The 23,650-nt window shown below is 39.8% G+C and overlaps 1 protein-coding gene across 4 annotated transcripts in view; it reads left to right on the top strand.

Moving 5' to 3' along the window:
- The window catches only part of SH3GL3 (SH3 domain containing GRB2 like 3, endophilin A3), a 189,903-nt gene that overhangs the window by 86,829 nt on the left and 79,424 nt on the right, over positions 1-23,650 (top strand). For 2 of the 4 annotated variants that reach the window (XR_001161034.1, XM_003784592.2), the window contains exons 2-4: positions 14,642-14,710; positions 19,872-19,944; positions 22,908-23,051. Coding sequence is in view for 3 of the 4 variants with exons in the window: in XM_003784592.2 (XP_003784640.1) it covers positions 14,642-14,710; positions 19,872-19,944; positions 22,908-23,051 (286 nt within the window). In the remaining variant the exon portion in view is untranslated. Of the gene's footprint in view, positions 1-14,641; positions 14,711-19,871; positions 19,945-22,907; positions 23,052-23,650 lie in introns of those variants that run through there. The other 2 variants (XM_012801832.1, XM_023510054.1) reach the window with 2 other exon arrangements.

Below are 23,650 nucleotides of genomic sequence, written 5' to 3'. Positions count from 1 at the left end.
TATTGTTAAATTTCTCAGATACATTTTTGAACTGCTTTTCTTAGTTATCTTGGTGATCACTGAGTTTCCTTAAAACTGCTGTTTTGAATTCTTGGTCAGACAGCTCACATGTTGACTTCTCAATGAGGGTCAGTTACTGACTCTTTGCTTTGTCTGTCTGGGGAGATCACGTTTCCCCTTTTGTTTTTGTTTCCTGTGGCTGTTTGTCTGTGCCTTTGCAAGGAAGGATTAATTATTTATTACAGTTTTCTCTGGCTTATTTTCATTATTATTGGATGTATTTGCTTAGGGCAGCGATTCTCAACTTGTGGGTCGCAACCCCTTTGGGGGTCAAATGACCCTTTCACAGGGGTCACCTAAGACCATCACAAAACATGTATTTCCAATGGTCTTAGGAACTGAGACACCATTCCTCTATCCATCTCCAGGCAGGTCCGCCCACATGCAGATACGCCCACATACGAGTACCCAGTGTGATGACATCATTACACCAACCCCATCACATACACCCTATACAAATACAGGTGTATGTGACAGCATTGACCCCATAATGTACTTATGAGGACCAGTCACACATGTGTAGAGAGCAGCTGCTGTGTAGAAAGCAGCTACTCTGTTAAAAGCAGCTACTGTGTTGAAAGCAGCAGTATTGGAGGTAAAACGACACTTCATGAATTATAATTACTGGGTAAATGTAAAATCATGTACTGTAAAATCATCAACTACTGCAAAAAAAAAAAAAAAAAAATCTGTACCATGGGAACTTAATCTGGATGCTAACTGCTCTTTTTATATTCAGCTGTGGTTGATGTGAATACTGCCCCCTTGTGATAGTAACAGGTATGTAAAAAACAGCCCAGAGAATGGCCAATCATAGGAAACTTTAATGAACTGTATTGACTGAACTATGCCATGTATCATCTTAGGTATTATTAAAGCTATTGTTAAATATTATTTTTATTAGCAAACCATCCCATGACAATGGATTGTGTAGAGAAGAATGTTAAGAAAAGCAAATATAGTGAGGATTTTTTTACAGTATGGTTTTACCTCAATAATTACAGCAGGAATTGAGAACCCTAAATATGTCATTTGTTGTGAAGTTCTTTTAGCCAAATCTATAAGCTGAACAAACTAAAATGCCATTTTGATAGCAAGCATTTGAGCTTTTCCAAAGCTGATGGACTCAAGAAAGCCAGACTTGACACTGGTGGAAAGTACCACAAACAAAATGTAGCAGCTCTTGAAGCTTCAGATTTGGTGGCCCTCAGAATCGCCAGAGCTATGAAACCTCACACCATTGCTGAGGTTGCCAGTGGCCAAAGACATTGTTCAAGTTATGATCAGAGATGAAATTGTTATGGAATTTAGTGCAACTTCCTTATCTAATGACACTGCAGAAGAATAGATGACAGGGCGGGGCCTGTGGCTTAAGGAGTAGGCCACTGCCCCATATGCCAAGGATGACGGGTTCGAGCCCAGGCCTGGCCAAAAACTGCAAAAAAATAAAACAAACCAAAAAGCAAAAAGAATAGGTGACGTGTTAGATAATCTAGGAAATTAAATCTGCTCCACTGCCAATATTTATATCCAGCTTGATGAATCTGCAGACGTTACAAACTGTTCATAGTTACTGTTTTACGTGAGGTATATTAATGATGGTGACTTTAAAGATGAGTTTCTTTTTTGCAAACCTCTTGAAATGACAACTACTGCACATGATTTGACACAGTTGGTTCATTTCTGAACGAGCATAAGATCTCTTGAGAACCGGTTTGTGGTGTTTGCACAGATGGTGCTCCAGCTATGCTGGGATGTCAATCTGAATTTCAACGTTTGGTACTGAATGAGTCACCAAAAGTCATCGGAACTCACTGTATGATTCATCAGCAAATATTAGCAATGAAGACTCTGCCACAAGACTTATAAGAATTAATGAAAAGCGTTATAAGTTCTGTCAGTTTTGTAAAGGTGAGCACTTTAAACTGTAGGCTGTTTTCACAACTGTGCGATGAGTTAGATGTGCTGAACAATGCTCTGCTATTTCACACTGAAGTGAGATGGTTGTTGAGAGGAAAAGTTTTAAAATGTGTTTTTGAGCTTCGTGATGAACTCAAAACGTTTTTTAATCAGGAAGCAAGACTGCAGTTCAAAGCACTTTCAGCGATAAAAGTGAACTACAGAAAATAGCTTACTTGGTTGACATCTTTGCCATCTTGAATGAGTTAAATTTGTCACTGCAAGGATCAAATACAACATGCCTTGATTTGTCTGAAAAGAGCTGATCATTCCAAATGAAACTTCAGCTTTGGCAAAAAAAAAAAAAAAAAAATTGGATGAAAATAAAATTTACATGTTGACTATCTTATCTGCTTTCTTTGAGGAACATGACATTGAACCAGACAAAAGCATTACAATGATAATTTCTGTGAAGAACACTTGCACATGCTTGCAGATGAAATTTCATCATACTTTCCAAACCTACCTGACACCCCATTTGCACTTGCCAGAAGCCCAGGCACAGTCAAAGTTGAAGATGTTCCTGAGACAGCACAAGAGGAGTTCATTGATCTTATTAACAGTGACGCAGCGAGAACTGATTTCTCTACAATGCCAGTGACAACATTCTGGATCAAGTGTTTGCAGTCTTATCCTATTCCGTCTGAGACTGTGTTGTGCCTCTTTCTTCCATTTCCAACAACATATCTTTGTGAAACAAGGTTTTCCAGCTTGTCGGTTATCAGGTCTAAATACAGAAGTAGACTTGTTGTGGAAGGTGATCTCTGTTGTGCTCTTTCAAAGACCGCCCCAAGAATTTCTGATCTGGTGAGAAAGACGCAATCTCAACCTTCGTACTGACACTGGCTTTTTACGCATACTGTCACACAATGTAGCAATGCAGTTTACTGTTGTTATATTAAGACAGTTACCCATGCTACGCCATGCTTCAAGACAAAATTTCATTTATTTGTAATTAGAAATAAATATTTCACAATATATAATTACATATGGTTTTTGTGATTGATCACTATACTTTAATTATGTTCAATTTGTAAAAATGAAAATACATCCTGCCTATCAGATATTTACATTATGATTCATAACAGTAGCAAAATTACAGTTATGAAGTAGCAACAAAAATAATTTTATGGTTGGGGTCACCACAACATAAGGAACTGTATTAAAGGGTTGCTGCATTAGGAAGGTTGAGAACCACTGGCTTAGGGGCTCTTTACTGCCAGGTCACTGCCTCCTTTTCCTGTAGGAGGCGCCGTAAGCCCAGGCTCACCTTGACTGTAGGAGACAATTGGAGGGATGATCTTTCTGACAGGGAAGGGTCCCAAAAGGGGTGCCCCCAGCAGTGTGGGAAGGCTGGCTGGGGCTCTTACTCAGGAGACCTCCTACAGTGTGGTGCTAGGAACAGCCACTCCGACTTGATGCCTCTTGTGGCCAAGGTACAGAGCAGAATTTCCAGAGCAGAGAAGGGTAGCGTCACCTCCTCTCCTTATTGCCGCCCACCCTCAGGGATGTTTCTCCTGTTAGGCACTTGTGTCTCTTCTTGCAGGTGAAGGCACAGACCGGGCTCCTGCTAGGGAACCTCACATGGCAGAAAGCTGGTGTCTACCTCGATCTCCTTTTTCCAGTGTAGAAAGTGATGCCAAGAGGTGTCACAGCTACTTGATTCTCTCACTGTCTGCTTAGAGTCTTGTCACTTCTCTGTGGCCCCAGAAACTGTCTTATATACATACTAGAGTTCTGGGATATTTCTGGTGATAATCTTAGTGCTATATATTTATATTTGCTTTTGTGTGAGGGAGAATGGCTTCCATGCCACCATCTTGGAACTGCAAGTCCTCTGGCCTTCTTTGGAATAATCATTTTTGTAATTATTTTATTTTACTCCTTTAGTGACTTGCTAGTTATATATTATTTTATGATTTTTTTAACTAAAAAAAAAACAGGGAGCTCTCTTTTTAATTTTAATTGATAAATAATTGTACATTTTATAGGGTACAGTGTGATGTGAATATATGTATATATATATTTTATTGTTACACTGATTGCATTTGTTAGGTAAAGTCCCTCTTACAATTGTGTCTTGCTCCAAAAGGTGTGTCACACACCGAGACCTCACCCCCTCCCTCCTTCTCTCTCTGCTCTCCCCTTCCCCCATTCCCCACCATGTACTAGGTCATTAATTGTCCTTATATCAAAATTGAATGCATAGGATTCATGCTTCTCCATTCTTGTGATGCTTTACTAAGAATGTGTTCCACTTCCATCCAGGTTAATACAAAGGATGTAAAGTCTCCATCTTTTTTAATGGCTGAATAATATTCCATGGTATACATATACCACAGCTTATTAATCCATTCCTGGGTTGGTGGGCATTTAGGCTGTTTCCACATTTGGGTGATTGTAAGTTGAGCTGCTATGAACTGTGTAGCACAAGTTTTCTTATGATAAAATGATTTTTTTCCTTCTGGGTAGATGCCCAGTAATGGGATTGTAGGATCAAATGGGAGGTCTAGCTTGAGTTCTTTGAGGGTTCTCCATACTTCCTTCCAAAAAGGTTGTATTAGTTTGCAGTCCCACCAACAGTGTAAAAGTGTTCCTTTCTCTCCACATCCACACCAGCATCTGCAGTTTTGAGATTTTGTGATGTGGGCCATTCTCGCTGGGGTTAGATGATATCTCAGGGTGATTTGCATTTCTCTAATAACTAGGGACGATGAGCATTTTTTCATATGTTTGTTCGCCATTCGTCTGTCTTCTTTAGAGAAGGTTCTATTCATGTCTCTTGCCTATTGATATATGGGATTGTTGGCTTTTTTCATATGGATTAATTTGAGTTCTCTATAGATCCTAGTTATCAAGCTTTTGTCCGATTCAAAATATACAAATATCCTTTCCCATTGTGTAGGTTGTCTATTTGCTTGGTTGTTGTCTCCTTAGCTGTACAGAAGCTTTTCAGTTTAATTCCCATTTGTTTATTTTTGTTGTTGTTGCAATTGCAACAATAATCTTCATAAAGTCTTTCCCCAGGCTGATATCTTCTGGTGTTTTTCTATGCCTTCTTTGAGAATTTTTATCATTTCATTTCTTAAATTTAAGTCCTATATCCATCTTGAATTAATTTTTATGAGTGGAGAAAGGTGTGGGTCCAGTTTCAGTCTTTTACATGTGGATATCCAGTTCTCCCAGCACTATTTATTGAATAGGGAGTCTTTCCCTCAGTGTATGCTCTTGTTTGGTTTATTGAAGATTAGTTGGTTGTAAGATGTTAGGTTCATTTCCTGGTTTTCTATTCTTTTCCAAGTGTCTATGTCTCTATTTTTGTGCCAGTACCATGCTGTCTTGACCACCATGGCTTTGTAGTACAGCCTAAAATCTGTTATGCTGATGCCCCTGGCTTTTTTTTTTATTACTAAGAACTGCCTTAACTATACGGGTTTTTTTGTTTGTTTTTTTGTTTTTTTGGTTCCATAGAAAATGAAGAATCATTTTTTCCAAGTCTTGAAAGTACAATGTTGGTATTTTAATAGGGATGGCATTGAATTGGCAGATTGCTTTGGGAAGTATAGACATTTTAACAATGTTGATTCTTCCCAGCCATGAGCATGGTATATTTTTCTATTTGTTAATATCCTCTGCTATTTCCTTTCTTAGGGCTTCATAATTTTCTTTATAGAGGTCCTTCACCTCTTTGGTTAGGTATATTCTTAGGTATTTCATTTTCTTTGAAGCTATAGTGAAGGGAGTTGTGTCCTTAAGTAGCCTCTCGTTTTGGCTGTTATTGACGTATACAAAGGCTACTGACTTGTAGACCTTGATTTTATATCCTGAGACATTACTGTATTTTTTGATGACTTCCAGGAGTCTTGTGGTTGAGTCTATCTTATGGTTTTATAAAAAAAATTAATACTGGATATTATGGCATGCATTTTTAAAATGTGGTGAAGTCTTAACTAAGTTAAGACTTTATCTCTTCCAAGCAGTGGAAGAGAAGTTATGACAGTCTATACCCTTTTAGTGTTGGCTTTTGTGCTATTGTTTTCATGTTTTAAACATTCTACATATATTTGAAGCCTCACAAGACATTATTGTTGTAATGAGCTATTAATATCCATTCAGGTTTATTTTGGGGGTGTTCTTCATTTCATTCTATGCCTTCTTGTTTCTATGCAGAATAGAATTTTTGTATTTATATGTATGTGTGTATGTCTGGTGTCATATCTCGCTGCAACCTCAGACTTGGGCTGTGAGCATCCTGCTGCCTTAGCCTCCAGAAGCTGCTGGGATTATAGGCCTTTTCTGAGGGGCCCTGGTGGGTTTTTCATTTTTTTTAGGAGTCAGGGTCTCACTCTCGCTCAGGCAAGTCTCGAACTCCTGAGCTTGAGCAATTCTCCCTCCTCAGTCTCCCACAGTGCTGGGTTTACAGGCATAAGTTGTAGTGCTTCTTTGGTGTGTGTCTGCTGTTGAGGAATTCTTTCAGAACTTTCGTCTGAATATTTCTTTAATTTCGGCTTTTTGTTATGAAGGATATATTTATTGGGAATAGAATTTTATGTTGGCTGATATTTCCTGCCAGCTCTTTAAAGATATGATTTCATTATCTTGCAGCTCCTTGATTTCTGTTGCAATGTTAGTTGACAATCTCGTTGCTGCTCCTTTGCCTGCAATGCCTGTTTTTCTCTCTGTTTGCTTTTAAGTTTCTCTCTTTGCCTTCAGTCTTTAGCAGTTTCACTATCACGTGCCCAGGTATATTTTCTTATTTACCCTGTTTGGAATTCATAGATAAACTTGAATCTATACTGTGACATATTTTTTCTATTTTGAATAATTCTTGGCCATCTCCTCTTCAAATATTACTTCTTTCCCATTTTTTTGTTGTTTTATTCTGAACTCTAAAATATACTTGTTTTAGGTGTTTTCACTATGCCTGATATATTTATAATGCCATTTTTGTGTTTTCCCATCTCTTCCCCTTGATGTTTCAATTTGGCTGCTCTCCACTGACTCACCATCCAGTTCACATACTCCCCCAGTTGCAGTGTCTGATTGTTCTTCTATTGATTTTAGTTATTGAATTTTCATGTAGAACTTTCATTTGCTTTTTTATATTTTCCAATTTTTTGATAAAAATTTACATTGTCATCTGTTTCCTTGAACATATTTATGATAGTTATGCTAACGATTGTTTCTGGTGTCAGTATTGGGATTGCCTGTTAGATCATCTATCATTTTCTTCACCTTCCATTATCTCCTCACATCTCAAATGATTTTTTATTTTAATGGCAGGTAATGTGTGTGAAAAATTACAGAGTTCTGAGTAATGCATTTCCCAGAACTGATCTAGTTTTATTCTGGTGAACAATGAGGGTAAAGTCTCACAACCATACCCCCAGCGGGGTTGTGAGGCCACGACTTCTAGCTTGCTATTGTTACTCTTCTGGGTTAGGCCAGGGGTGTCTAAACTGTGGCCTGTGTGCTGATGTTGTGAGGACTTTTCTTTCATTACCTGTGGGGCTGTGGTGTTGGATATCATGAAAAGTATCCACAGACCTTTTTTCTTTCTTTTTTGCTAATCAGCTTTCATTAGTGTTTGTGTATCTAATGTGTGGCCCAATACAACTCTTATTCTTCCAATGAAAAAAAGAGAAGTGAGAAGGCTGGGCATTCTGGTTTAGGCCTTCAGGGACACACTAAAATCCCAGGATGTTTAGTGTCAGGCCTGAACTCCAGTTCTGTCTACTGATCATGGTGGTGCTGCACCAATCTCGCCTTTTAGCAGCCCCTGTGCTGAGTTCTTAGCATTTTACCTAATGTAGACTCAGAATTTGTCAGAAGCCTCAAGAGGAAGCTGATCACAGCCTTTCAGGATCTCTGCTTTACGTTCCCCCTTTCCCCAGAAACCGGCCTCTTACATCCTGGTCTCCTTGGTTACGACGCATTCCAGTTTTCCTCCTGCACAGCCTGGCAAAGTTGCTGCGAGTTCCAGGCTGGCACATTCTGCTCAGATGTTGTGTCCTGTGTTGGAAGACAGAAAATTCTCTGAAAAGAAAAATCAGTCTATTTTCTTTCTTCTTGGTTTTAGCCCCTCAGATCCTGGCTGCTCAGATGCCCTCAGCAACCTTTTTAAATTTTGAGATTTGAATTTTAGACTTAAAGAAAAGTTACAAAGTTGCTAGCACGGAGAGCTCCCGTATACCCTTCACTCATCTTTTTCTAATGTTATCAACTTAAAAATAACCCTGTCACTTAGGCTTCAAATTGAGTATTGCTGTATTCTCCAAGCTGATGAAAACAGAGTATGGCTGTCAACTGGTGGAAAGAATAAAAAGGAGGAACCAGTGGAAATGTTGAAATTTGGGGGGATTTTTGTGTATGTAGTCAAGAGCTGTTTTGTTTTGTTTTTTTGTTTTTTTCCTGACCCTTACTCATATCCCCTGGAGCTAGCATTTTGTGGCACACATATTGGCAAATGCTATGCTGGAGCAATTTATAAAATCCTGAGGTATAAATTTTGTTTTTTTACATTTTCTTCTAGGTTCTGGCTTTCTCGCTGTTTAATTTCTTGCTTCATAAAGGGGAAGAAGATGGAAAAGTCAAGGTTTCTTTGAAAACAGATATTTGCACAAGAAGGTGGCCAAGGCTGTGTTAACATTGACCATTAAAACCCAGCACATCTAGATGAAACACCAGATGCAAACACTCCCTATTTCCCAAATAAATTTCTTTTACAATTTGTCACTGCTCTGTTGTAGTCTTTGAAAATAGTTTTAGTTTTAGTTTTCCTATCCTTCACAATGCTGGAGCTGCAGAGGGGGTAGATGGTGAGCTCTGGCTATAGCACCAGGGCACCCAAGTCACAGCGTAAATCCTCTTTCCCACTTCGGGAGCACGACATGAGCCAGGTTGACTAATCACATGTTTGTATTTTGGGTTTGCAACTTTGGCTAACCAGCCTAGGTCACAGGCAACATTTGTGATGGGGAAGCTGAGTGCAGCTTGTGTTTGACGTGGAAGAAGGGGATTTAGAGTGAAATTGGATGTGCCCCCTCGTCTCGCTCTTCCTGTGGTGTGTCCCTATCACACACTGACGGAGATGCCTCTGCTCCTCACCAGTCCATTCTCCCGCGGGCCACTGGCTGATCTTTCTGAAATTCTGATCTGTTCTTATCACTCACTTGCCTAAAAATCTCCATTGCCCCCAGAGGTAAGCTGAGCCTCAGGCTCTGGCCCCACCTGTCTGTCTATCTGCCCCTTTTCAGTAGGGTCAACCTTTCCTATCAGTTACCCTTATTGTTACTGAACTGTTAAACTGTTTCTTGAATATTCCCATGTATACTTTTTAATCAGAGGCGTCTTTACTTGGGCTATTAGTTCTGCCAGAAATGCCATGTCTCCTCTTGTCTCCCTGGTGAACTCCAGATCCCTTCTAGGCTCTGTTCTGGAACTTCCTTCAGTCTTTTTCATCTGATATAATTTGTTTCCTTCCATCTGGGTTCTGATGGTAGGGTCTGCATCTCTGTTACCAAACAGTCCTATCTTACTGTGTGCGGCTCCTTACGGCCTGCTTCACAACGGACCTGTAAGCTGCTGGAGTATGGAGTGGCTGATCTTTCTCTCTCTAGTGTATTGGTATAGTTGGTAGAGTTTCCACCTTTGGAAACTGGGTTTTTTTTCAAATTGGATTAAATGACACTGTATCAGCTTGAAACATTAAGTTGAACATATTCTCTCTCTCTCTTTTTTTTTTTAAGTAGCTAACTTTATTGTTTGGCAGGCCTGGACTGGATTCAAACTCACCAGTTCTGGTGTATGTGGCTGGCGTCTCAGCCACTTGAGCCACAGGTGCTGAGCTGAACGTATTCTTTTATATGTATTTAAAGTTATACATTGGTTTCTAAATACTGCTTTTGCTGTATTCCATTGGGTTTGATGTATTTTTTTATTGTTGTTAAATTTAAATTTTGTATAATTTCCATTGGCGTTTCCTTTTTCTCATTGTTTTTTAGGAAAGAATTCTAAAGTTTTATGCCTGCATATTTATTTTTACTTTTGAGTCCTAATTTAATTGCATTATGTTACAAACAAAACAAAAGCCAAATAAACATTCTCTGTATGGTATGGACAGATTCTGTGACCTAGTACGTCATTTTCTTGATAGTCTACCAGTACTTGTAAAGAATATATAGCTTTTATTTGTTGGCTGGAGGATGCATATTTATGTGCATATGATCAAGGGTGCTATTTTGGTCATTCAAATCATCTATATCCTTTTTAATTTTTAAAATATATTTGCTATGTCAGTTTTCTGATAGAATTATGTTAAATCTCTCAAATGGTGGATTTGTCAGTTTCAGTAGTTTATTTTTTGGCTCATATTTTTTGGAAGTTATGCAATATTATTATAACAGAATTTTGGTGGATTGCTCCTGTTATTACAAGGTCAAGCCTCTATCTGTTGCCTTTGGAAAGCGTTTCTTGTCTGATATGATTGTTACAGGCTTTATTTTGATTAGTATTCCCCCAGAACATACATTTCACCTATTTAATTGCAGTCTTTCTACATGTTCTGTTTTGGATGCGACTGTTAGAAGCTGCATATAGCTGGATTTTAAAAATCCACTCTACTAATTTATTCTTTAATCCATTTATATAGATGATAGCTACTGATCTATTTGGGATTTTTATAACTCTCTTATTTTGTGGGGTTTTGTTTTTGCTTTTGTCTTGAGACAGAGTCTGGCTCTGTAGCCCCAGGTAGAGTGCTGTGGCATCATCACAGCTCACAGCAACTTCAAACTACAGAGTTCAAGTGATCTCTCTGCTTCAGCCTCCTGAGTAACTGTGAGTACAGGCACCTACCACCACACCGGGCTAGTTTTCCTATTTTTAGTAGAGATGGGGTTACACTCTTGCCCAGGTTGGTCTCTAACTCTTGAGCTTGAGTGATCCTCCTGCCTCAGCCTCCCAGAGTGCTGGGATTACAGGTGTGAGCCATGGCGCCAGGCCTTGTTTCGTGGATTCTATTTGCCATTCCTTATTTTCTCCCATGCCCTCTCTCTCTCCTTGTTTTCTTCTGGTTTGGAAGACACTGTTTTTTTCCTGAAATAGCCAGACTGGGAGGCTGATCTCTGCTCCATGTGCCCTTTCATTCTCTAGCCAATGAGCCCTGATTTATTCACATGGAAGTGGTTGAGTGGACATCAGAGAATGAGCAAAAGTATCTATAAAGCCTCTTTATAGCTAGAAAGTATTATTTATAAAGTCCAATCTTAGTATTCACATAGAGTGGCGGCTTATGCTCTTCTGTTGGGCAAAGCAAATCACAGGCTGGAAAGATGAACTCCACTCCTTAGCTGGGGGAGCTGCCAGGCAACAGAGTGTGGAAGCTCACTGCCTCCCCTGGGAGAGGGAGTATGGCCTTCTTTAGATTCTCATATATTACCTCTGAAGTTGGTAATCAATATTTTGGATGATTTCACTACTGGGCAATAACAAGATAAATGTTTAGGAGTCCCAATTGATGGACACATCTGTTTAAAACACTAGTTGGTGTGCAGAAATGAGATTCTTGACTTTTTGCAGTTGAAAATTATACCTTATATTGCCTTCTCATGCCTGATTGCAATGGCTAAGGCTTCCATTACAATGTTAAAAAGCAGTGGAGACAATGGGCAACCTTGCCTGGTTCCTGATCTGAGTGGAAATGATTTCAATTTTACTCCAACACTATATTGGCTGTGGGTTTGCTATAGATGGCTTCTATCGATTTAAGAAATGTTCCTTTTATACCTATTTTCTTGAGCATTCTGATCAAGAAAGGATGCTGGATATTATCAAAAGCTTTTTCCGTATCAATTGAGAGAATCATATGGTGTTGTTTTTTCTTATGTGATGTATTACATTTATAGATTTTCATATATTAAACTATCCTTGGGACCCTGGTATGAGACCTACCTGGTCGTGATGTACAATTTGTTTGATGTGTTGCTGGATTCTGTTCGCTAGGATCTTATTGAATATTTTTGCATCAATATTCATTAGAGATATTGGTCTATAATTTTCTTTTCTTGTTGGGTCTTTTCCTGGTTTGGGGATCTGGGTGATATTTGCTTCATAGAATGTGTTGGGAAGTATTCCTTCTTTTTCTATGTTTTGGAAAAGGTTAAGTAATATAGGTACTAGTTCCTCTTTAAAGGTTTAGTGGAATTCTGATGTGAAGCCATCTAGTCCTGCGCTTTTCTTTTGGGGGACATTTCTTATAATTGATGCTATTTCATAACTCGATATAGGCTTGTTCAACATTTCCACTTCTTTCTGGCTAAGTCTAGGAAGGTGGTGTGTTTCCAAGTATTGGTCTATTTCCTTCAGATTTTCATACTTCTGAGAAGAGTTTTTTATAATATTCATTAAGGATTTTTTGAATTTCTGAGGAGTCTGTTGTTATTTGGCCTTTATCATCACGCTTTCATACGAGAGATGAATCACAGCTATAGCCCAGGGAGGGGGATGGCAAGGGAGGGGGTGGTTCGAGGTGGTTTGATAGAGGGAGGGTTAATGGTGGGACCTCACCTATGAAGCATATTGCAAGGGTACAAGTCAAATCTATCTAGTATTGAACTTACAAATGTCTTAACACTGTGATTAAATGAGGTGAAAGCTATGTTGATTAGTAGGATGTAAGCAGTCCAATTGGTACAAATATTCAACACATTGAATCCCACAAAGGCATAAATGTATTCATGATCTATGTATATATGACTTTATAAAAAAAGAAATTTATACCTTATATAATTCTTTCTGACTACTATACCCAACTTGATAAGTGAAAACTCTTGTCTAGTGTATTAGTTAGCTTCTACTACATAACAAACCACCCCAAAATTTAGTGGTTTGAAACAACACCATTTGCTGGACTCCTGTTTCCATGGCTCAGTGGATGAGGCTGGGCTCCACAGGACTCTCAGGGACCTGCAGTCAGTAGCAGGTCAGCCAGCTGCTTCTGATTCTGGGGAGAGACTGTCACATTGGGAGTGTCTGGGCCATTTGTGTCTCTGCACCCAGCAACTTAGTCTGGGCATGTTCCCAGGGTGGCCGCAGGGTGTTAATGGGGGTATGGAAGGACCCAAGATCTCTTGAGAGCTAGCTAGGCCTGTTTCTGTGGGGCCAAAACAAGTCTCATGCCCACCCCAGGTTCACTAGGTGGGAAGATAGATTTTGACTTTTGCTGGGAGAAGTGCAGAGACATAGGGCAGGGAGGGTGGAGAGCCCTATGGCTGCTTTTGTAAACTTCCATATCTATTCTCTTCAAGAAATTCCTTCTCATGCCTCATATTTAAAAGTCTCCATTTATATTCTTCCTGTTAAATAGTAACACTATATGTGCAGTAAGTAGCAGTGATCACACTGAATTTAAACTACCTGCAATCCTCTCACCACTACTTGATGGAACCTCCTTTACTACTGATTTTAATATTTGTATTAATATTTTAAGGGCATAAGCAGATTATATTGATGTATTTTTCTAAAGAAAATTATTTAATGTATTTTCTTTTTGAATCCATCCTCTTTGTTCTTTAATCCAACCCCACTGGTTGCCAGAGTCGGTTTTTTAAAAAGTTCCCCCAACTTCATTGTGTTTGATGAAGAATCTTCAGGGACGTATAGTCACATCCTTTAGCTTGGCATTTGAAATCTGTGTGATTGGCCTTTGCCTACCTTGCAGATTTTATTCTCCTCCATTCTACCTTGATCAGTAATTTTTATAGTGGAACAAAACCTCTTGCTGTTCTCTGAGCATGTTTGCCCTACACCAGTTGTTCTCAACTGTCTGATAACATTTCTGGCTGTCCCAGGGCATGGGGGGGGGGGTTGTGGGAGGAGGGTGAGGTGTACGTGGGTGTGTGCTAGCGGCGCTTAGTGGTAGAGATGGGGATGGTGCTGAACATCTCAAATGCACAGGATGGCTCTCGCAGCCGAAAATTACCTGATCTACAGATCAGTAGTGCTGAGGTTGAGAAAACATTCTCTATACATTCCTGATTCTGGGACTGTTTTTGTGGGGCCTCATCCCAGGAGCCTTTCCTTCAGTGCTGCCCTGTGAAATTTCCCCTCTCTGTAAGAAGCCAGATCACATGGCAGGTCTTCCAGGAGACAGGTCCTGTGTGACCCACTCCCAGCACTGTGGGCTTTAAGGCCATTCCATGAATCTCTAAAGCGCCTACCACTTAGCATGTTCACAGCAATGCATATCATTATTTTTCTGTACTGTTATTTTTCAATTGTTCTTATAATTCCTCCCCTGTGTTTTAGTTGAGGGTCTGTGTTTTTGCTGTCCTGTGTGTGTTCTTGGATGACAAAGGGCCCATCTTACCCTTGTACTAGAACAATTACCATGTACATTATACACAGTAGGTTCATAATTATAAACAGCTGTTCAGTGAGTGGGAAATGTGTGTCTTCCTGTGCCTTTAGATGGGGTCACTCTTTCTAACTATTTTCTTAAAGGACATAGTAAAAAAAATCCAACAAGTTGTTTCCAAACTGTTTCTGTTTTTAATAATTTAGGTCAGAACCTGTTATAAGAAATCACTGTACAATGCAATTACTTGTGTTTGTTTCTCTGCAGCTATTTAGTGAAAAAATAAGTGGTGCTGAAGGGACCAAACTAGACGAGGAATTTCTTGACATGGAAAGGGTAAGAGAACATTTTAATATGTAAATTGTATTGGAAATTGACTTTCACTGTGCTGTGAGATATATTGCTACCGTAAAGGATATCAATTAGGATGGAAACCTAGGGTGTTTAAATACAGGCGTGGCTCCCACAGTCCAAAAGGCGGCACCTTCCCCCTTCCCAGCCCGGGCAGACCCTCCCCTGTGGCCACGTCTAGCGCAGGCCCAGCGGACGCACCTGGGACGTGGCTAACTGCCCCCCTCTAGTGGCCGCAAGTCGGAATGCGCGCAAGACGGGCAGTCTGGGCAAACAGCTCCTGCCAGGTCAAAGTAGTTGTAGTGGTGTGTCTTGGAGAGTCAACTGTATCTGGGATTGATCTTTCACATATATAAAATTGATTTACAGTGCAGAAGGCTCAGATTCTGTTCCCATGTGTATAACTATCATCCTGGTTCTGCCTCTGGAAATAGCAGTGAGAAGTTACAGAAGTTGAATTTCATCTTTTTTGACAAAGATGAAAACTTGTGCGGTGCTTGCCTCACACAGATGTGAAAGTTATGCAAAACATTAATTATTTGAAAGAATTTAGGAAAATGTGACCTAGCACAGAAATAATTGTGACACAGCCCAAAGAAAGATGGTAGAGTCTCTGTCCTTTACCATGTTTTCCTGGTCCTGTGGAATAGCTTAGATGGGGGCAGAACTGGGACCCCCCAGAAGCTCCCAACTTGCTCCGCTCCCTCCCTTTTTGTCTGGGGCCCTTTACACATAACCTCGTTTTAATAATTAGACTTCTCAGAGGAGGCAGGAAGGAGATAAAGCAAAACATTCACTATCAGGTGTAATTTGAGGGTGTAGGATGGAGCAGGTGGCAGAGATATGAGCAGGAGCGGGGAGGGAGTCCAGCCCCGCTGTGGCACGTGGGAGCACTGTCTTCAGGGCACCTTGGCCCCAGTTAGCCGGGGTCTGCAGGGAGTTCCCTTTTTTTTGGATGAGTCTCACTCTGTTGAGAGGGAGTACTGTGGCCTCAGTCTAGTACTGTGGCCTCTACCTTAAACTCCTGGGCTCACAGAGTCCTCCTGCCTCAGCCTCCTGAGTAGCTGGCACCATTTTTAGTAGAGGCAGGGTCTTGCTCTTATTTAGGCTGGTCTCACACTCAAACTCAAGTGATCTTTCTGCCTTAGCCTCCCAGAGTCCTAGGATTACAGGCCTGAGCCACTGTGCCCAGCTAAAAAAAGTTAATTTCCGAAAATCAAAAACTGTAGAGACATTTTCACATCATTTATGTACCTTAAATTACTTTTTAAAATCCCTAATTATACAAAGATATGATGTGTAGCTTTATTACTAACAGTTGAAATGTTAAACTGAAAGCATATTTCAGGAGCTTTAGTTTCAGTTGATGGATTGAGATTGTTCACCTCATTTTCCCTCCAAACATCCCAGTGAGAGACAGAAGAAATATAAAAATGAAACGTATTATCTATTTTATTACAGCAGTAAAAAGCATGGGAATGTATAATACATGACCAGAAGTTTTAAGGATCTTATGGAGGAGCTGCATTAGATGGTGTCAGACTCACCTACAACATAACACAGAAATGAGAAAGTAAATGGAAAATATTACATGATAAATGCTAAGCGTTTAAAAATAGAGGAACAATGATAACATCAATGTAAAATTTGATGTAACAAAGCACTAAATGGAAAAAGCCTTTTTTAATTATAAAAGGATGCAGTTCAATATAGCCTAATTTCAGAAAATTAGAATAGTTATGAACCACTTTACACTGTAACATAACATCTAAATTTGTAAGGTAAAAGCTGTCAGAAATACATGGAGAATGGACAAAAATTCAAGTAGAAGATATCACATATCTCTCATGTAACAGATTAAATTTACAGTAATAGGCTTGTGGAGGATTTTAAGGATTTGTTAAAAGAGAAGATGTGTCCTAAACAAGCCGAGGCTTCTAGCAGCTTGCTAATGCAGGGACGGGTCTGTGACAGCCAGTGGCACAGGCCTTAGGACACTTTTTGGGCAGGGTGCCAACATTAAATGGAAATTCCAAACTTAATCAACCAAAGAGGATGCCTCCACACCAGGTAGACTTTACAAAAATAATTTTCACTTCTCTGCTTTCCTGTATTTGACAAGATAACTTCCTAACATTTGGTTAACTTGAAAACTCTCACGCGTGCACACACACACACACTAATATCCCTTATTATTCCGGGAGGGAGGTTTTGTTTCTTTGTTTTTAAGTTACATGGGTTGCTTTTTTCAATATTCATCGTGATGGCTCCTATCAGCCGACGTGTTTCCTGGGCATCCTTCTCACTCTGCAGAGGGTTTATTTCTGTTTTGATGTGTAGCCTGTGCTGGAAGCAACTCCAGTGTGTGCATTTCAGGGTCTGGAAGGCTCTTGTAAGTGTTTGGCCATTTGTTTCTTGCCCCTTTTCAGTTTGTTTTTTCCCGAAAAAGATGTAAAAGGCTCTACAGTAGAAGATACCCCCTCACTAATTCCTCTCTCATCATGGTTCAGAGGTGACTCTGAGCTTCTTGGTGGCTTTTTCTGTCCAGAGAGGTTTGTACACATCAAAGGGGGCCTTAGGGTGTATGTTACTCTCAGTGCCTGATTTATTAAAGTTATGAATCTAAAACTAGTTTTGCTTAAGCTTTAAGCTGACCTTAATGAATCTTTTTTTTCACAAATTCATTAATTTTTCTACAAAAGTGATAATCCTTTTAATTTTCATGTTAAAGTCCATTGACTCAAGATATGAGCTTAAGTTTTATTATAGTTATAAGAAATTTAAGAGCTTAGGAAAATGCTATTTTAAATTTATGTGAAATTGGAGAGAATGCTGTGTATTGCATTTGTTATTGCAGTTGGCAGTTAGAAATCTCTGGGAATTTGCTTCATTATGTAACCCATGGTAAATATTTAAGGATTGCCCCTGTTAAACATTTAGGTGATCACATTTTCTTAAACGTTTTAAACATCTTCATAAGCAGCAGGAACACATGGAAGAGAGCTCCCAGCTCACAGGCTTGCTACCCAACCAGATGCACACACGCATGCCCGTTCACACACAGCACACGGGACCGGCTCCTCTGGGGGTGGGGCTCATTTCTGTATTGTGGTTCTTAATCTTCCTAATGCCACAGCGAATTTTCATTGTTAAAAAGGGGTCGCAACCCACAGGTTGAGAACCACTGGAAGACTTTACTGGGACTCAAAACCTAGGCATTCCGCGAAAGGGAACACACTGTAGTTTTAGGCTGGAGGAAATTGCTTGGCTGGAAACTTTTGTGACCCTGACCAGATCAGAGTTATTTAAATGACAAAAGTGATTTCTTCCTGTCACAAAGCATTCTGCAGTGTGCTCTCTCCTTGCCATGCACTGCGCCTGTGTCCTCCCCTCCCTGTGTATAAAAATGTTATTTTTTCTTAGGACTAAAGAGTAGTTGTTCATGTGAACATTTTACAATTAATCTAATCAGTCTTCTATTTATTATAATTTAGGTCCTTCTCCATTTTTAATACTCCATAAAATGGTCTTACAAACACCTTTTTCCTTCACTGCAACTAGCTGGTGTGTTTTCTGTATGATAAATCCCTGGGTCTGATAGCGGGTACGCTAATATGCCTTCCACTTGCATTTTATAAAAGGCTGTATTATTTTGCTTTCCTGTGGTGTATGAAATGGCTCATTACCCTATGCCCATGTACTACCTAATATTGGGTATAACTGATTTAAAATATTTTTTTTATCATTCTGGAGAGTAAAAAGTATCTCCGTTAAATTTATAGCTCTTGTGAATATTTCGTCAAATGTGTGTAAGTAACTTGTGTTTTACGTCTTTTACTCATTCCCAGTTTGTTCCTTTCCTTTTTGTTGGTTTTTTCTTCTTTCTCTAAATGAGAGTTGTGAGTATTATGGACACTAACCCTTGGGCCTTTCTACTTTTTTCTTTCTATTGCCATTTGTGTCAGACTTGCTTCTTTTACTGTTCAGTTTCCAATGTTTATGGAGTCAGAATTTTGGTCTTTTTATTTTTGACATTAAGTTTGTTCAGACTATACTTAGAAGCTTCTTCTCCCCTGACTGTTTCAAAATAGTCTCCTCTGTAAGTTAGTACTTACAGTCTGTTTTTAGGTTCACAGTTTTAATCCTGTCTATAGTGTGGAATATGAATGGAAATGTATTATCAATTTGCCAAGCTTTATCACAAGAAAAAAGAAAAAAATTGAAATTATGATGGGATTTGAATTAATTTTACATGTTAATTTGGGGAGGATTTACATTTTTCCAAAATATTTACATTTTTCCAAAATAGAGTTTTCCAATCTAGGAACAGGTTTTTTTGAATAGGTGTTGTGAATTTTTCATGATATTTATTTCTTCTTATTGTGTATTTTTATTGCTCTTCTAATAAGGATCCTAATAAGGATCTCCTTTTTCTTTCCATTTCCTTTTGGGTTATAGATGGTATAAAATAAAGTTATGGAGATTTGTATTTTTAACTTTATTGTACCTTCTCATGTTAGTTCTAGTTGGCGTTAACTAATAATCAGAAAGAATCACTTCGCAGAAAGAAAGATTCAATCTTAATCTGAAGGGTTAACTTCAGGGAAAGTTTGGGGAAACTTTGAGGTAAACTTAATCTTCTGACCCAGTATGCAAATGAATATGTTTAATTTAGTTATAATGATTATGATTCTTTCATTGTTGATTACTGAGGTAGTTCCTAATATGAATCATGGTTATGCCATCATTATAGAAGTATAGAAATGCACCACCAGCAGATGAGGAAAGTTTGGCTCATGTGTGGCCTTAGTTGTGAGAGACTTCTAGGTATATTTGGTAATCTCATAGAGATTGATAACTTTAGATTGATAACTTTAGATTGATAACTAAATATTACATTAATATTCACTTTAATGATAAGAAAAATGAATGGACATTCTCCAACATCATTGGAAGGAGGTGATGCTCCAAAATAAAAAAAAAAAAAAGAGAAAATACTGAGTCTTCCCAAAATGTTGAGAATGTTCATTTGCATGAAAATCATCATAATGGTGCAAGTATTAAATTAATGAAAGTTACTTCCCTATTCATTGATTTTTGTCATTTACTCACATTTTGATGGGTTTTCTTTTCTTTTCTTTTTAAGAAAATAGATGTTACCAATAAAGCAGTTGCAGAAATTCTTTCAAAAACCACTGAATATCTTCAGCCAAATCCAGGTAAAGTAAGATGTCTTAAAATGTTCTATTGTGTATTTTTGTCTCAGGCTCTAATAACCCATGTTTGTTTGGCATTTGATTGACACAATACAAAATAGAAACAGTGTCCTCTGTGTCCAAATAATGAAATTCAGTTTTTCAAGTTGAGTACCCCAGTCGCAGTCAATCCTAGCAGATGAGAAACAGCACAGATACTTCTGTGAACTTTGGTTGATATCATTTGAATGGAGTGTTGGTCTTCGCAACAAGGCAGTTGCTGACTTGTGCAAAGACATTTTTTATGAGATGCTTCAGAGAGCCACCAAATATCTGGGGCTGGGTTTGAACCCCCCACCTCCAGCATATGGGGCCGGAGCCCTACTCCTTTGAGCTACAGGTGCCACCCATTTCTGCTTTTAAATATTTTTTTAAAAGAAATTTATGCCATCCTGTTCTAAAGGCATATGTTAATTTGAAAAAGCTTTCACTTCCTGGCTCAAAGGCTAAGGAAATGAGGCCATGATGAATGTGAAAACAACACGAGAAGGTCCAGGGTTACATCAGCTTCTACTCAGGTCTTAATTAATTCCTGGGTCCCCAGGCAGCCTCCATTGATGAGTTTCTCAGGTTGTGCATGGCAGGAACCAGTAGAGGGCGTCCACACCTTGGGATCTGTGGATTTCCAAACCAGCCTTTACTTTTTAGGAATTTATTATTTACATGTAGTTCCTGTGATTCTCTTGGCAATACAAAATAGCACATATCTAACTATCTGAACATCAAGAAAGTAAAAATGTAATAACATAAATTTTATCAGGTAGGTATAAATTTCTTTAAAATTGTTTTGATAATAGATTAAAATACTGGAATAACGTGTCTTCTCCCTGGCCTCATCAGTCTTTGAATGAACCACACAGGGTTCTTTTCCTGATATATCAGTCAAAAAATATTTAATAATAGCCAGGTGTTGTGCTGGTCACTAATAGTTCCAGCTACTCTGGAGGCTGAGGCAGGAGGATTGCTGGAGCCTAAGAGTTTGAAGTTGCAACACCATAGCACTCTACAGGGCGGGAGGGTGGGAAGAGAGGGACAGAGTGAGACTCTGTCTCAAGGAAAAAAAAAAAAGGAAGGGAGGGAAAGAAAGAAAGGAAGGAAGAAAGAAAAGAAAATATTTTTAGTTAGTACTTCTGCTGTGCTTGAGGCCAACCAGGTGCTGGGACACACTGAGTCAGGCAGAGACCCCACCCTCAAAGACTGGACACTTGAATGGGGTAGGGAGGCATTTGCTGACAGTGAAAGTGTCCACTGGCCAGAAGTCTCTGTTTATTCCTGGAGATGAGAAACCCCTAGCAGCCTCTGATCCAGTGTACTGGCCCTCAAGTGCCTGCAGAGTGGGGTGGAATGTGTGCACGCCTGTGTGCACATATGTATGTGTGCATGTGTGTGTATGTATATGAGTGTGTGCATGTGTTTGCATGTATGTGCATGTGTGTGAGGGTGTGCATGCATGCATGTGTATGAGTGTGTATGTGTGTGCATGGGTTGTGGACCTGGTAGATACCTGCTTTGAGTCTGAGGTTGAAGTTGAAAGATTGGCACTGTGGGCATCTCAAGCCTTGCTACTCAAAGTGCAGACCACGGACCAGCAGGATCAGCATCCCCTGAGAGGCTGGAAGTGCAGAATCTAGGGCTCAGCCCAGACTGACTAAATCAGACTCCACATTTCAACAGTCCTTTGGTTATTTTCCTACACATTAAAGTTTGAGAAGCACTTGTCTAGAATACACACACATTAAAAAGAAACACATAATTATTAAAGTAGAAGAAAACAAGTTTGTCCTTTGACTACCTCAGTTTATATCACATACTACCAGCTAGTAAGTTTATATCACATACTACCAGCTAGTATGTATGTGGTACTATGTGGCTCCCTCTCCAGCTGCAGAATGAAATCCCAAATCCCCAGTTTGGTGTTCAGTTCAGACTCTGTTTTCCTATAGATAATTCTCATTTTGCTCTGTATTAATTTCTTTGTAGGTCAAACTACCCCACTCCTTGTCCATTGATTATACCATAAGTATTTCCTCTTCCACACTTGACCAATGCTGTTCCTACACATTTTAGGATATCTTTCAATCTTTTTTCTGCATATGGCTATCTTTTCATTTCCCTGCACCATACCAGACTTTATTTTCACAATTACATCATGTATATTCTGCCTCCCAAGAACCTGACTGTGAGCTTCTTGAGGGCAAAAGCTTCTTAGGTCTCCCTGGAGGCCAAGAAACAAGCAGAATGTGCTTGCTGCCGCAAGCCTGGGATTAGTAAACACTCAGTGCCTGAGTCAGAGCAAAGAAGAGAAGGTAAGAAGCAGCCACTGACTCCTGTTGCTCCCCAGGAAGTGGAGAGCTGAGCACAAGTGGGGATCCGTGACATGAGGCTTCTGACTGCTGTGGTGGGGTCTGCCTCCTAAAGTGGGCAGCAGACCCCCCTAATAGTACTGAATATCATTGGCCTGAATCAATTCTTGGCGGCAGGGCCTGGGTGTTTATGTGTTAATGGACGTTTTTAATTTGAAACCTTCACCGCAGCAATTCTATTTGGTGCTTACATTTGCTCCCCAAGAAAACTCTGCACAGGCATCGGTGTCTGACTGCACCGGTTAGCAATTTCAGCGTCCCAAACGTTCCAACGCTGGGGGAGGTGGTTATATTGTAACAGCTCCAGTTACTGTTATTTAGAGTCAGCAGGATATGCTGTAATTTCTGTGTCCCATCCTGGCTGCACCACAGTGCCTTAGCCACCCACTTTGGTAAAGACCTGAGAAAATTAAATAGGTCCCACGTGGCTGTTCGGTGCCTGGCGTCTCTGGCGTTTTGTCCAGGGTGACCTGGATTTCGGCAGCTGCATTTGATAAATGCTGTGTTCCTTCCTGTCACCCCACCGGGTAACTTTAAGGAATTACAAATGGCGATGTTTTTAAGCATACAGAGCTAAGCTGGGAATGCTGAACACGGTGTCGAAGATCCGCGGGCAGGTGAAGACCACCGGCTACCCGCAGACAGAAGGCCTGCTGGGCGACTGCATGCTCAAGTTCGGGAAGGAGCTCGGGGAGGACTCGGCCTTCGGTGAGCGCGCACGCACCCCGCCGGCCCGGGCGGCAGGCTCCCACAACCCTGCCGGTGGACACCCTTTGTTAGTTTTTCAAATAACCAAAGTAATACATGTTCATTGCAGGAGGTTCAGAAAGCACAAATAAGTCAAATAAAGGAAAATGCAAACGTGATACACAATCCCACGGCCAGGGATGGGCCCAGCTAAACAATGTGTCCTTTATGCCTTGTTTATTTATATTCACACGCAGTTTTACAAATTAAAAGAGGTTGTGTACCCATTTGTAACCTGCTCTTTTCCACTGACTATATCATGATCCCTGTCATCTACTATGTTGTTTTTAATATGCGTAATATTTTGTGTATCCCAATTTTTCCAACAATCTCATTTTACAAGATAGTTTTTTCTTTATGTAGAAATATTCTATGTAGCATTTATAATAACCATTTTCATATGTAAAAAAATTTTTTTGTATGAAAGGTCTTTATTGGTGAGGGAGGGAGGCTGTAGAGTAGCACCAAGGAGGAGAGAAAAAGACAAGAAAAAAGAGGGGAGAGCGCAGAAGAGAAGAGAGAGAGGGAGAGGGAGAGAGAGCGGGGAGAGGGAGAGAGAG

The sequence above is a fragment of the Otolemur garnettii genome, unplaced genomic scaffold (genome assembly GCF_000181295.1).
Source record: "Otolemur garnettii isolate 467f Iridium unplaced genomic scaffold, OtoGar3 scaffold00011, whole genome shotgun sequence".
In the NCBI taxonomy this organism is placed as follows: Eukaryota; Metazoa; Chordata; class Mammalia; order Primates; family Galagidae; genus Otolemur; species Otolemur garnettii.
Note: the sequence above shows the minus strand (reverse complement) of the source record. Positions and strands in the feature narration are given on the sequence as shown.